Below are 12502 nucleotides of genomic sequence, written 5' to 3' on the forward strand. Positions count from 1 at the left end.
CTCGCTGGTCTGGGCTTTACGTTAGAGCTTCGTTCAAATCATCTAGAACTCGGCCGCAAATCGTCTCACATCCAAGAAAAGGGTGAAGCAGCTTCAGTTTGGTTATGGTGCTCCAGGTTGCCGCTGTAGCCAGGACTTGTGGGTAAGGCGGTTTAATACCTATCGGCAATACACTCTGCGTGAGGATCCAACTACTCCCTTTACTGGTGATGATCTGATACGAAGCTCCGCACATAGTGCACATCTCCCCAGGAACCCTCGTCCAGCAGGCGGCACTCGGCCTACGATTACGGCTTCCAGGTGGGTAGGAGGCAATAACGACAGTGACGCATGCATTTGTCCGTCTTGCCGATTCCAGAATGTCAAAAATCAGAAAACGTTTCACGGAGCATATCTTGGCAGCGAAAGAGTACCTCAAGCGGATGCAACCACCGAGGCAGGCCCCACAGGCTGGCATTGTCTACCCGAAACGGGTTGCGAACTCGCCGGTTGGTAAACAAGTATGGTTGAGCGGAACTGACACTTGTGTATGTATAATTTTTCCTTTAGACTGCCAGGGTACACAATATAGATATGACTAACCTCACTAGATCGGCACTATTATAGTGACTTACGACCTTATCTAGCTTTACTAATTCCTACTACTTTAAAGCCGAACCACCTACTCGCCTCCTAGAAATGTCCCAAATCTCCCAAGGCTTATGGAGTGAAGTGGACGGCATGAGTTTAGGGCTCTTTAGTATGATGAATATTGGCACCCAAACCATGCAACCGAAACGTCCAGCTGGCCATCCCGAAATCGAATTTGAAGAATGGGATATTAGATCGGTGCATTTCCTTTTGGGGGATGTTAATAGGGCTATCTCTGATGTTCCCTCCCCGAACTGACTACGGATCCAGGTCCAGTCCTCACGTGAGGGATGGCGGAACTTGTGGTTTTGCTCGTCCCAAAGCGTGAACGGCACCATATCATTCAAGTGACGTGCACCCCAGCCACCGGGGTTTTGCCAGCGTTTCTGTTCTAGGTGGGAATGGGGGAGCACATCCTATAAGTGTTGGGTGTTAGCTCGGGTGCGAAGCGGACTAATAGGCGCATTATCATATATGTTGGTGTAGGGTGAGTTTTGTTGGATACACTGAACGTGTGGGGATAGGCGGGTTGGAGATGCAACCTAGGTATGGGAGTTGCCATTATGCTGATTGCTAATAGGGGTTAATGTTAATGTTAATTAATGATTGCTGCTGCTCGACGACAGAAGGTGCTATACCCGGATCAAGGTTCAGCCGACCCAGATCGGGATCCACCGGCAGAACTATGTAAGGCCGATCATCCCACTATGTACTCCGTATTTATCTGATTTAAGACATGACGTTGGGCTCCACTCAAAATTTCAAAATCTTCAAAGATCAGATAAACGAATAAAAATAAATTTGATCAAATTAAAGCCAAATGCTCCTAGCATAATTTTGTATGTAAGCCCCCAGAAAAAAAAACGAATTCCGAAAAGAAAATGCTCAAAAAACACCAATGCAACCGAATCCCCCCACTTTCGTCATCAAAAAGAAAAAAAGAAAGTAGTCCACAGTCGTAAAGTCGAGCATCTCAAAGCTGCGCAACATCATTGAGAATCTGAACCTCCTGTCCAGGCTTGAATGCAGGAAGACCCATGTAAGGGCAACCATCACAACGGAAGGCGTCACCCAGAGCACAGCTTCCACAAGAACCAGTCTTGCCCTCAACGGTGAAGTCCAGTTCGGCCAAGTCGCCCGTATCCAGCTTCATCACGTTCAATTCTTTATCTGCGTTTGCGCGGCGCTCCTTATCCTCTGCTTCGAGCTTGTCGGCTAGACCACATGAGCAATCTTTGCAGGCGCGTCGGCGGCGGCCGGTCTTGGGTTGGCACTCTGGGGCTGAAGAGATGGTGTGTTAGATTATATAGATCTCGTGGAAATGCAATATGCAAGGTCTGGAATGGAGTGGGTAACTTACGCGGCATTATGGGTCTTGTTAAATCCTCCTCGGAGAGGAGGGTATCTTCATTAATGAGCTCGTCATCATCGTCGCGGTCGTGATTAGTTGGCGAGTCTATTCCCATTGGCGCAGCGAAGCCTGTGGAGAAACTAGGAATAACAGGGACGGCGGTTGGCGGGGTAGGCTTATTCTTCTTCTTCAGGCCGAATTTTAAAGGGACCGCGGCGGATGGGTCGAAGTTTGGTTTCTCGAAGCCGTTATCGGACTGCACGAGACCAGCCAGGACGGCTTCCATAGCGTCTGAGGCATTGAGGGCTGAGTCTTGGGTTTGCAGCTTCGCACCGGGCTTCATGGCGGGAACAAGAGTGGCGTATACCTCGCGAGTGAGGAGTTTCAGCGCCTCGGAGCGCCGTGTGCCGTCTGTGTCGGTGAGGATGAGGACAAGGTCGTAGGTTGTTGCGGGGGAGGGAGACGACTCCTGCGGAGAGCCGGTCGAGCATTTGTAGGTCTGTGATTGATCGGTCGAAGGTGCTGAAGAGGTCGCGGAGTTTATCCTCTTGAGTGGCAATGGAGGGGGTGCCAGGAGAAGGGTGCGCTTGGCCTGCACTGGCTTGGGAGTGGAGAAATCCACGTCCATGTCGTTGGAGTCAATGGTTATAAATGAAGGAGCCATTGTTGTTTTTTTTATTTTGAGATATGAAATGTTGAAAAAGAGAAAAAGATGGAGAATATAATCTTCCCTTGGAGGGGTGGCAAATGATTATTAAGCCTTGTGGATGTCTCCGCGGGCCCTTGAACTTGCTGATTAGAGAGATTGTCCTATCAGCGATGGTGTGATTACTTGAACGTTTTAGACTCTTTGCGACAACGGAGTATCAAGAGGACTTTATATTGGAAAATTTGGATGCCAGTCAGAGACAATGATTAGCAATTGATTGGAAATATCAGGGGACACCTTGGAGACTCTATCACATGACCCTCATTCCGACTCTTCTTCCTAAATAGGGGAATCGAACCCGCCTCCGCATCTGGCAGGTTGGGGGTTTGGGGCTTGATTTAGCCTTTATTCCCTCTATCTTTCCAACTATTATTAAATTCCTTTCGATGGTCTTTTCGGGGTTGCTCCGCATTGCATTTTGGGCAACGATTTACAGTTTCCCAAAGGGCATAGCTGCACCTGGGCATGTTCCTCCTTGTATCAGATATATCCTATAAAACGAAGGCCACAAGTGTATAGAATAGGAAATGTTCTAAATATAAGAGTTTATCAGACTATACAATTTCCGGTATGATCTCTGACTGTCCATATATTCCAGAATCAACCCCTACCCTCGAAACTCCTCAGATTTTCGACTAATGGCGAGATGATAAGTTGAAATATCTCATCTTGCATCTGCTCGCTTTCCAGTGTGGAGTCTTTTGTACCAGGCCAAAGGAGACATCGCCTCGCTACCTTTTCATATTCTGCGCCACTTTGCTCCTCCACAACCTGCAAGAGGCGAGTTGCAGTCTTTAGATTCACATATGCCTCCACCGGATCGTCATCCTCCGGCATGCGTAGTGCCTCTAGTGTCTGACATAAAGAAAGTTCGACCAGGACAAGGCCCAGAGGAAACAAAACCTCACTTTGAATGAGCGAGAATGTTGATTTGTCTCTGCACAGGCTCCAGGTATCCAATTCACTGCCGACATTCCAAAGGACGTATGGCTTATCGATATCCCCAGATGGATTCTTGGTAAACATGATATCGCGTGATCTCCACTGAGTTTTCAGCCAGCTCCCGTGAAATTGGAGCACGCTGCAGGCGAGATTAACCGCAACGCGGAGACGGTGGCCCCATGTGAAAAGAAAGCTGCCGCCAATAGGCGCCTTGAAGATATCACTTGAAGCCGCAATGAGCTCAGCGAGCGATTGTGATCTCAGATTCCCGGCGAGCTTTCGAACATAATACATATTGTGGCGGTGGCTTGCATCAGAGATGAACCCAATAGGTGCATTTGTCTCGCCGCTGGTCCCCACGGTAGACAGCGTCGAGCAGATGTCTACAATCGGAGGCAGCGAAGACATATCAGACATCATGGGTGAATTATCTTCAGATGACGCATCGAACGCAAACTGCACTTTGGCCTTCTTTTTGACGAAGGCAACTTTGTCTTGATTACCCTGGGGTGTCAAAGTATCCACGCTCGATTGAATAGTATCCGATTCGGCTTCAATCTCGCACCATCCCTTGCCAAGATCTATAGAGCTGTTGGAAGGAAAAATCATTCGGAATCGAGGCCCATGAGAGGACTCTTTAGACTCATCATTCATGTCCTCTGGTGGATAACTAAGAACAAAATGGATTGAGTGTTGATCCATACAAGCACATTTCCAATACTTGCCCCGTATTATTGCATTATGCAGACTTCGGGCTGATTTCTGGGCCCTTTTCTGGCGCAATAGGGGTCTTTTTGATATTCTCTGTTTCTGTCTTGTGCTTCGATAATCGGACTGCTCCACCAAGGTATTCAGGATTTTATTGGCTGCGTCAATGCGAGCGAATAGATCGAGGTAAATGCTTTTCGAGAAAATGTCTTTGAACTTCTTGACCTCTTTCTTGATAGTGGACTGGTCGACCCGATGGTTCTGTAGTATGATCAAGGTTCTGGTTAGCCCTAGACCTCGGGAGCGGACCTCCGGAGAATTGAACTATATGTTGTACTCACCACTGAAACATTCTTGTCCAATCCTAATTTTCTTGACAATTCCTCCAACAGAGTCGCAACCTCTATCATCATCCGGTTGAAAGGGTAAAAGTCTCTTCCTAGCTTTTCATGAAGACTCGTTTGCAGACTCTTTCTTTTCCACAAATTCCCGAGAGGATTGTTCCTCAGTTCATCCAACCCATCTTCGTATTCGACCACTCCATCAAGAGCCCGCTCCAATGTATTGACGAAGATGGCTTGTTGGGTTCCAAGGCTTGATGAATAGCTTTCCAGTTCCCTACGGTAGCGCCTGGCTCCGAAGCTCTTGATAGTTTCAAGACCCTGGACATAGTTATCAAGCTGGTTGATAACGAGTGGGAGAATTGCTAGGGCAACGCCTGCAGCCTCCATATTCGAGCAGTCGAACTGGGCAAGATGAATTAAAGGTCAAAAGAACGCAGAAGTCATGATGCGTAAGCGCGGCGGATCCATCTCAGCCGCAACCCCGCAGCTGCAGAATCAACCTCAAATTTCGAGGCAGGCCTATGAAATGGAACCTGATTCTGATTTTCTCGGTTCCTTTCAATCCAGACTTCAGCAGCTTCAAGATACACTCGATACTCCCATGTCAAGATGGACTCGTGAAGCACATCTGCGTCAAGAGATTGCTGGCAACTATGAACCCCTCAGTCGACCTAGTTCCTCAATTGAAGAGGTATAGATCTGAAAGAAAGGGCAACGCTTTTCAAGACACATCACCAATCAATGAGCCAACTTTCGACAAACAAGCGGGCAGTCCAGAAATATCAGTTGGGAACCACAAGCACCCCGTGATAACAACGACAACAGCCCCAGCTGCGGGCACCTCTACCACAAATATTTCGTCTGTCGTGGTTGAATGTCTCAAAGATCTAACTCGGCTTGTTTCCGAAGACTTGTCATCATTTGCATCTGAAGTTCCGCCAGCGCTGTGGAAAGACGAGCTGGGTCGTTTGCGGGTTTGGGCTGCCAATATTGGGGCTCACCAGACCGGTCAATCGTCGCTAGATCATCGATTACGGGATGCATCCCACATTAAAGAGCAGACACTTCGTGTCCTTCAGCGGCTGCAACGAACCACCCAAGATATCAATGATATTTTGCATTACTCATCCGGAGATGACGATTTCTCGGATCTAAGCGGGGATGAAGATGATGACGAGCATCAAACAGAAATGCAGTCTATTTATCATGCTCTGCGAGATACTATCAACAACCTGTTCCAAATGTCAATGCTCATCCGGCAACCAGCTCAACACGATCGGCTTCTTGGCACCAAAAGATCTGATGCAGTCTGTTATGAGCAATTTGATCAGCGACATGTCTCAGACAAATATCCCAAAGCAGAGGAGAATATCTCGAAACGTCTTGGGCTGGCAATTTCCCAACGTCGAGCCGTTATGCAGTATCGTGAACGTCATCGCACCAAGCTCGGCCAGGGTCTCAATCAGGTTATCGAAGATCAAACAGACGGGCAATCAGCCAGACTATCAGACACAGTTGCAACTGAGTTTATAGAAGTTCCACCAGCGGCAAAGGACAACTTAGAATTGTTAACTGTCGCCTCACAAACATCTTATGCTCAAACCATATTGAACGGGGCAGAAGGGGCAGTTCTCCCATCTCCTCCGAAAGACTCGGCTGATGGAGCTCCATTTGAATGTCCCTATTGTTTCGTGATCATCACCATCGCAAACCGGAGGGCCTGGGCTCGTCATGTGTTTAATGACTTGATGCCATATATGTGTGTCTTCTCTAGCTGTCCCACGCCCCATCGATTGTATGAAAGTCGCCGGGAATGGTTTTCTCATTTGCAGAATCAGCATTCCATATCTGAAACCCCAAATGTACATGTGGACTGTCCACTCTGTCTATCTTCGCTTCCATCTGGGAAGCAGTTTGAAAGACACGTAGGCCGGCATCTGGAAGAGCTGGCGCTCTTTGCGTTGCCGCGATCCGAAGACGACGATGAAACTGCAATTTCTTCTGATGAAGATTCTGATAAGTCACACGATCCGGTCGATGAGGGGCGATGTCCCCAATGTGATCGAGTCTTCAAAGATCTACGAGCTCACGCCATGACGCACAACACTGAGCGTCCAGAAAAGTGCCCGATTGTAACGTGCGAGTACCACACCAAGGGGTTCACTCGCAAATACGATAAATATCGCCACACACTGGTCCACTACAAGGGCGTCATGGTGTGCCACTTTTGTCCAGGCGCTGGGACACCAAAAGAAAAGAGCTTCAGTCGTGTTGATATGTTCAAACGCCACCTTGTCGCTGTCCACGGAGCGAAGCTGATGCCACCAAACCAACGTCATCAAAGGCCGATTTCCTCCATCGAGGGAGGTATGAACCACACCAGGGATTCCACTGGAAATTGCTCTGTCTGCAGCAAAACCTTCAGGGACGCCCAGGACGTGTTCGATCATATTGACAACTGTGTAATGCTCAAGGTGATGCAAGGATCCTCCGATCCCGTCAACAACATGCGCCTCCCTGAGGTGAACGATGATGAAGAAACGGTTGATGGTCGCCACCACTCTAGCAGTTCTAATCGCAGCCAAAATGAGGAGAAGCCTTACCCGCGTAAAGGGAAGACGCGTGTCCCTCGTCACCTTGCTCATATTCCCACCATAATCGATCTAGGGTATCCGTTCAAGGAAAAGGTTAGTGTTTTGCTTTCTAACAATGCTATTGTCGGCCACTGACCCAAGTAGGAGGATGTTATCGTCATTCAAAGGACGTTATCAAAGGCCCAGATCGACGAAGTGCTGAGCCTAAGCCGCAAGTCTAAGCAGCCTTCGCCTGTGGGAGGTGAGTGGTATCCGTATCCGTATTCCTAAGTCCCCAAAAGGAGGAGTAATACTAACCAGAACCAGACTCCCAGTCTACTAAGGAGAACGAATTGCCTGACAATATCAGTACTGAGATGCCTGAGTCCTCAGGAAGAGGCCGTGAATGGTATCGATGTTGGCTATGTGATTCTAAAAGGCTTCCAAATTTTGGTACATTCAAGAGACATTTGGCTGGGCATGATATACGCGACTGCGAGTGGCGTTGTACTGAGCCGCACTGCTCTACAATCCTCGACCTGCCAGATAAGATGTATGACCATCTTCGCAAACACAAGAGATCCGATCTGCTCCCAGCGGATATAGAGGCAACCCGAGTGAGATGTGCCCCTCCAACCATCTGTCCCTTTTGCTCGGATGAGACACATTCATGGAGTATTTATTTCGACCACATCAAGTCCCACTGTGTCATTGAGGCCGGAAACTAGGTTGAATGCGTGGTTGAGACAGGGTATTGTAATCACGAGGCAACCTTTTAGACCACAGCGGGCCACACACGCGATATGCGTCTACGAATTAACACTTAGTTAATTCCACCTACCATGCCACTAATACAATACCGAAGCTCTAGAAGTTCAATAGAGTAAGAGAGTAGGCTTGATGTTACCGAGTTTTTCCAGGAGTCGATTACCAGGACTGAAGTGGGTTCCTTGGATGCTACTGTATGCGCCGGACTGCCTCTATGGTGGTTGGTATCAATATATACAAAAAAAGATGATAGCGAGTCATCACTCATAAACTCCGTCGAAACAAAAACAATCAGCGCTTGCGCTCACGGATCTTCCACTTGATTCCGTCCTTGTTAGTGCCTCCCACGGAATTTTCCATCTTAGCCCGCTGCCAATCAAGCTCTTGCTCTGCAGTCCGGATTTCAGCGTGTTGCTTGTGCAACGCAGTGAGCTTGTTGTTACGAGCCTCGATGGTTCGTTTCCGGAGCTTGCGAGCCCGCCGAGCATCTGCAAGTGCCTGCCGCTCAGCCTGAAGCTGCTTGGGTGTCTTGCGGGTCTTGCTTGACGTCTGATCTTCTTCCTCTGATTCCGAAGCAGGTTCTTCTTTCTGTATCCTCTGCTTCTTCATTGCCAATTGGTCTTGTCGATCGTCGGCAAACACCGTCCTGGTGGGTTTCGGTTGCACCGGGGCTCCGAAATCGAAATCGGAATCGTCGTCGAACCCATCATCCTCGTCATCGCTCTCCCCGTCCTTTTTCCCATCCTTTTTGCCGAGGGCCTTGTTCATGCCATCTTGCAATTCCACTTCGCGCTCCAGGCGCTCGATCTCGCGGCGCACCCGCTCGCCAACCGTCCGAAGATAACCCTTATCTTGCGTCTTGAGCAGCTTGATTGCCTCGTGGCTCAGTCCCTGTGCTGCGGCGGATTCTCGTGCTGTGCCTTTGCCACGTCCGTGCCGACCTTGGGTTCGGTTCTTGTCTCCCATCATACCGAAGGCGAACTCATCAGGGTTGCGATCCCGCGCCTTCTCTTCGAGGCGCTTCAGCTTGGCCTTCTTGGCATTGTAATCTTTGGCACGGAGCGAGTAATCCTGTTGAAGTTAGAAAGTTTGTCTTGAAATTAGGCATGAAAGAAAGCTCGGATCATTTTTAAATATCCCAAGCGCTCATCCGCAGGAACTGACCTTGTGCTTTTCGAGGAGACCCCATTTCTCGCGACCCTGGACCTGGCCGCGCTCTTTGTGGTTCCGCCGTTGGACGGCGTTGCGCATGGACGACATGCTGAGTTTTGGTGTTGGTACTTCCCGAGGCAATAGATAGAGAACAGGAAGGGGGTAGAAAAAAGAGAAATCCGAAGATCGAAATACGGAAAAGTCCCCAGCAGAAGAGTGTAAGTCAAAGTCGAGATGCAAAGTCGGAGATCATTTTTTTCTGATTCTGCCAATAGTAATATTCTCTCCGCCCGAGCTCGGGTCACTCGCAATCAACACTTCCACTCGGCCTCGATCTTCTCTGCGAAGCCATTCAGTGAACCCCTCTCGGAACTACTTCTACCTCTCTCGGTTCGTGCTATTGAATTCTGGAGCAGCTGAACTCACATATTGTCCCTCAACAACCGGGACCAATCGCTCTCAAAAACATACTCTCCGATCAACCAGCCCATACACTTAACCCGATCAACTTCGATCTTTGCGATCGACATACAGTCCCAATGGCTACATCTTCCACATCCCCCGATACCTCTTCAACAAGTGTACCTAAGAGTGCACCAAAACAATATAATCTTCGCAACCCGCTTCCGCTCTCAGCCCCCAAGAACAAGAAGTGAAACTGCTGTACTACAAGCGAGTACGCTCCCATTGCGCCCCCGAGATTAAAGGTATGCAATTTGCATTGCTTTATATGCCAAATCCATCACCTCTTCACAGACAATGCATAGCTTTGGCCTTGCAAAAGCCGGTCATGGGTGTCAAGCGGAGGAGGAACTCCGGATCGCATGACCATGATCCACTCCCCACACCTGGAATATGCCTGAAATAACCAACTAACCCAATTGTGATATAGCATTCGCCGAGTGCGCCGTTAACCGCACCGTCACTGCAACATGGGTCTGCCGCCAGCAACGTCTTGCGATGAATTCATGCATGGTCGCCCACGCGAAGCCGGAAGAAGAGGACCGCGCACGTGAGGAGTGGTTCGCGGGGTATGAGGAACGCCGACGTGTGAAAGAGGAGGATCTTGCACGTGTCGAGAAGCGGCGTGAGGAAGTTATTCGCATGATGCGCGAGGATGAAGCGCGCGCGCGAGCGGCAGGAAAATGATTGGACATTTCCCTTTGCACTCCTTCCATCCCCTCCCTCTCTCGCTCTCTTCATTTCTTGTGTGAGTATTTCTTGTCTATACGGGTTTCGGCGTCTTGAGTATTCTGCTTCTTGTGTTTCTCCGGGCTCGGAAATTGAGGACTTTCGTCTTTGGGCTGAGTGTTTGGGCAAGGGAAAGGGCGCTATTGGAATCTTACCTGGCCTAACTACCTGATTGGCTTGGCCTTGCATGTCTCAAGGTACTCGGCCCATAATCACAGTTCTGACGGCCAGTCTAGCCTTATTCCCACCCTCAGTTTGATAGACGGACATCAAACTGATCTCGCCGGGCAGGTCAGCCCTGGACTTTGTTGGCCAATCCGGACTCGGACTTTATATCTTTTCTCTCTCTCCTCACGGCGCACAAAGGCAAACAAAGCAGGCGTTTTGCTGGGCATCTTTATTACATTGCATGATCATCCCGTATGCGAGCGATGGGATGGACTGAATTATGTACAATATACACACCAGACGATTGCATATCTTGGTTTAATTGACCAGAAGGCTGTCTTCTTTATCAGTTTATTTACCTTTATGGTCAGGCAGGGGGTCCTTGAACCTGATGTGTAGACACGAGTCATGAAATATATGCTCTCCATGAGAGTAAAAGCCAGGACACCGTCCTAGGGTAGATTAGAGAGAAAAAAGGAGAATGACAACACCAAGCGCCAGAAACACCACCAGCCCAAGGCCAAAGGCAGGAAACCCCCGGGCGTAAATGCACCCCCTTAAACATCAGTCATCTTCCGGTCCTCGTCTCCGTCACCTGCCTCGCCCATAGTGGTATCTTCGCCGAAAAGATCCTCCATCTTCCCGTCATTGTCATCCTCGTCCTCGTTATCTTCAGCTCCATCACCACCAACACCCTTCCCAGCCCCAGGCTGCTGCATAACATCAGGCATCTCGTCTTCCTCGCCCTCACTATCCCACTCCTCCTTCATATTCCACCCCATTCCTGTAAGACAGAAGCGCTCAGGAGGTAAGCGCATGCCACCGATAACAACACTCTGGTTCGCCGCAGGAACAGCGCCATTAGCACCAGCAGCAGGATCGAAGCCACGCGATACACCGGGTAAAGCAATACGATTCCTCTCCGACGCGACCTCCATAAGGAACTCCTTCGGAAGCCCTGTCTGGAACTGGAAGTGCAAGCGGGAGGCAATGGCCAGCCGCAATGCGGGCAAAGAAACACTATTCACTTCGGCGGAGCCCTTTTGCGCCCGCGGTACCGTCTGTGGCCGCGGCGTATCCTTCCGTCGCAAGGTGCACGGAGTCTTGTAGCACATTAGCGGTGTAGCGGTATGCGAAGTCGAGCAATTGGAGGGGCACCCGGTCTTGGTAGGAGGTTACCCCGAGTGAGGCGAGGAGCATGTGGACCAGCCGCACGTCCCGTGGTCGTCGCGTTTTTCCGCTGTCTTGAGTCGATATGCCGGGGACTGGTGGCGGTTGTGGCGCTGTTGTTGAAGGGCCTGTCGCTGGGACTTGGGGTTGGGTCTGGGAGCTTGTTGCGGCGGGCGCGGAGGCCCCGTTCGCGGCGGAGGAGGATTCAGCGGGTGGGGTGAGAGGTTGTGTTGTGGGTGCTGAGCCCTGTGTTTGGCCTGGGGATGCCATATTGTCTTGGATTGCTGATCAAATATCAAGCAGGAGGCAAAGAGCGAATTGTGGTGTCGCGAAAGTGGTCAATGTTGAATTAGGTGATGATTAGATAGACTGAAAAAGGTAGTCGGGGAGCATTACTGGCACAGTGCTCAGGGGCTAGGAAACAGCCAAATATTCGAGCAGCGTTCAGTGTAGGGATGTGGAGAGAGAAAGTGATGGCTAAATGAGGCCGGAAAGAAGCATGAGCTCCAGGGCCAATATCACGATTAGGTAAGCGTGTTGTCTGCAGCCCTAGTTAGTTAACTAGAGGTAGCTTAAAAGACAAGTCAAGTCATAACTATGCAATGCTTTTGCTATCCATGGACACTAACTACATTCTAGAGTATCCTTGGATAATATATATTGAGCCATTCAATGTGTTTGCGCAAGTCTGTTCACTTGTTTCATTCATTACATCCTATTCATCTCATGGTCCTATTCAATCCTCCGAGTATGTGCGCCGTGAATGTACAAAAACAAATCCAGAAACGCCATGAAT

At 49.5% G+C, this 12502-nt stretch overlaps 7 protein-coding genes across 7 annotated transcripts; 3 read left to right on the plus strand and 4 right to left on the minus strand.

Annotated features, from left to right (window-relative positions):
* Positions 1–359: 359 nt before the first annotated feature.
* N7516_005334 (uncharacterized protein) lies at positions 360–888 on the plus strand (the record flags this gene model as incomplete). Its single annotated transcript, XM_057218054.1, has 2 exons — positions 360–492; positions 653–888. The coding sequence occupies 2 exons, from the start codon at positions 360–362 to the stop codon at positions 886–888; spliced, it is 369 nt and encodes a 122-aa protein (XP_057079937.1).
* Positions 889–1603: 715 nt separating this feature from the next.
* Positions 1604–2645, minus strand: N7516_005335 (Cytokine-induced anti-apoptosis inhibitor 1; the record flags this gene model as incomplete). The annotated part of the gene is made up of 2 exons (XM_057218055.1): positions 1604–1911; positions 1991–2645. 2 exons carry the CDS (start codon positions 2643–2645, stop codon positions 1604–1606), a joined length of 963 nt encoding a protein of 320 aa, XP_057079938.1.
* Positions 2646–3290: 645 nt separating this feature from the next.
* On the minus strand, positions 3291–5071 carry N7516_005336 (uncharacterized protein; the record flags this gene model as incomplete). Its single annotated transcript, XM_057218056.1, has 2 exons — positions 3291–4601; positions 4682–5071. 2 exons carry the CDS (start codon positions 5069–5071, stop codon positions 3291–3293), a joined length of 1701 nt encoding a protein of 566 aa, XP_057079939.1.
* Positions 5072–5129: 58 nt separating this feature from the next.
* N7516_005337 (Zinc finger C2H2) lies at positions 5130–7985 on the plus strand (the record flags this gene model as incomplete). Its single annotated transcript, XM_057218057.1, is given in 4 exon segments — positions 5130–5375; positions 5395–7371; positions 7423–7519; positions 7585–7985. 4 exon segments carry the CDS (start codon positions 5130–5132, stop codon positions 7983–7985), a joined length of 2721 nt encoding a protein of 906 aa, XP_057079940.1.
* A 331-nt stretch (positions 7986–8316) lies between these two features.
* N7516_005338 (rRNA-processing protein UTP11) lies at positions 8317–9285 on the minus strand (the record flags this gene model as incomplete). The annotated part of the gene is made up of 2 exons (XM_057218058.1): positions 8317–9096; positions 9190–9285. 2 exons carry the CDS (start codon positions 9283–9285, stop codon positions 8317–8319), a joined length of 876 nt encoding a protein of 291 aa, XP_057079941.1.
* A 431-nt stretch (positions 9286–9716) lies between these two features.
* Positions 9717–10326, plus strand: N7516_005339 (uncharacterized protein; the record flags this gene model as incomplete). Its single annotated transcript, XM_057218059.1, has 3 exons — positions 9717–9768; positions 9822–9884; positions 10070–10326. 3 exons carry the CDS (start codon positions 9717–9719, stop codon positions 10324–10326), a joined length of 372 nt encoding a protein of 123 aa, XP_057079942.1.
* A 767-nt stretch (positions 10327–11093) lies between these two features.
* On the minus strand, positions 11094–11976 carry N7516_005340 (putative transcription initiation factor TFIID, 31kD subunit; the record flags this gene model as incomplete). The annotated part of the gene is made up of 2 exons (XM_057218060.1): positions 11094–11494; positions 11565–11976. 2 exons carry the CDS (start codon positions 11974–11976, stop codon positions 11094–11096), a joined length of 813 nt encoding a protein of 270 aa, XP_057079943.1.
* Positions 11977–12502: the final 526 nt, after the last annotated feature.

This window comes from Penicillium verrucosum, assembly GCF_028828655.1.
Source record: "Penicillium verrucosum strain IBT 35672 chromosome Unknown utg000001l_segment0_segment0, whole genome shotgun sequence".
NCBI lineage: Eukaryota > Fungi > Ascomycota > Eurotiomycetes > Eurotiales > Aspergillaceae > Penicillium > Penicillium verrucosum.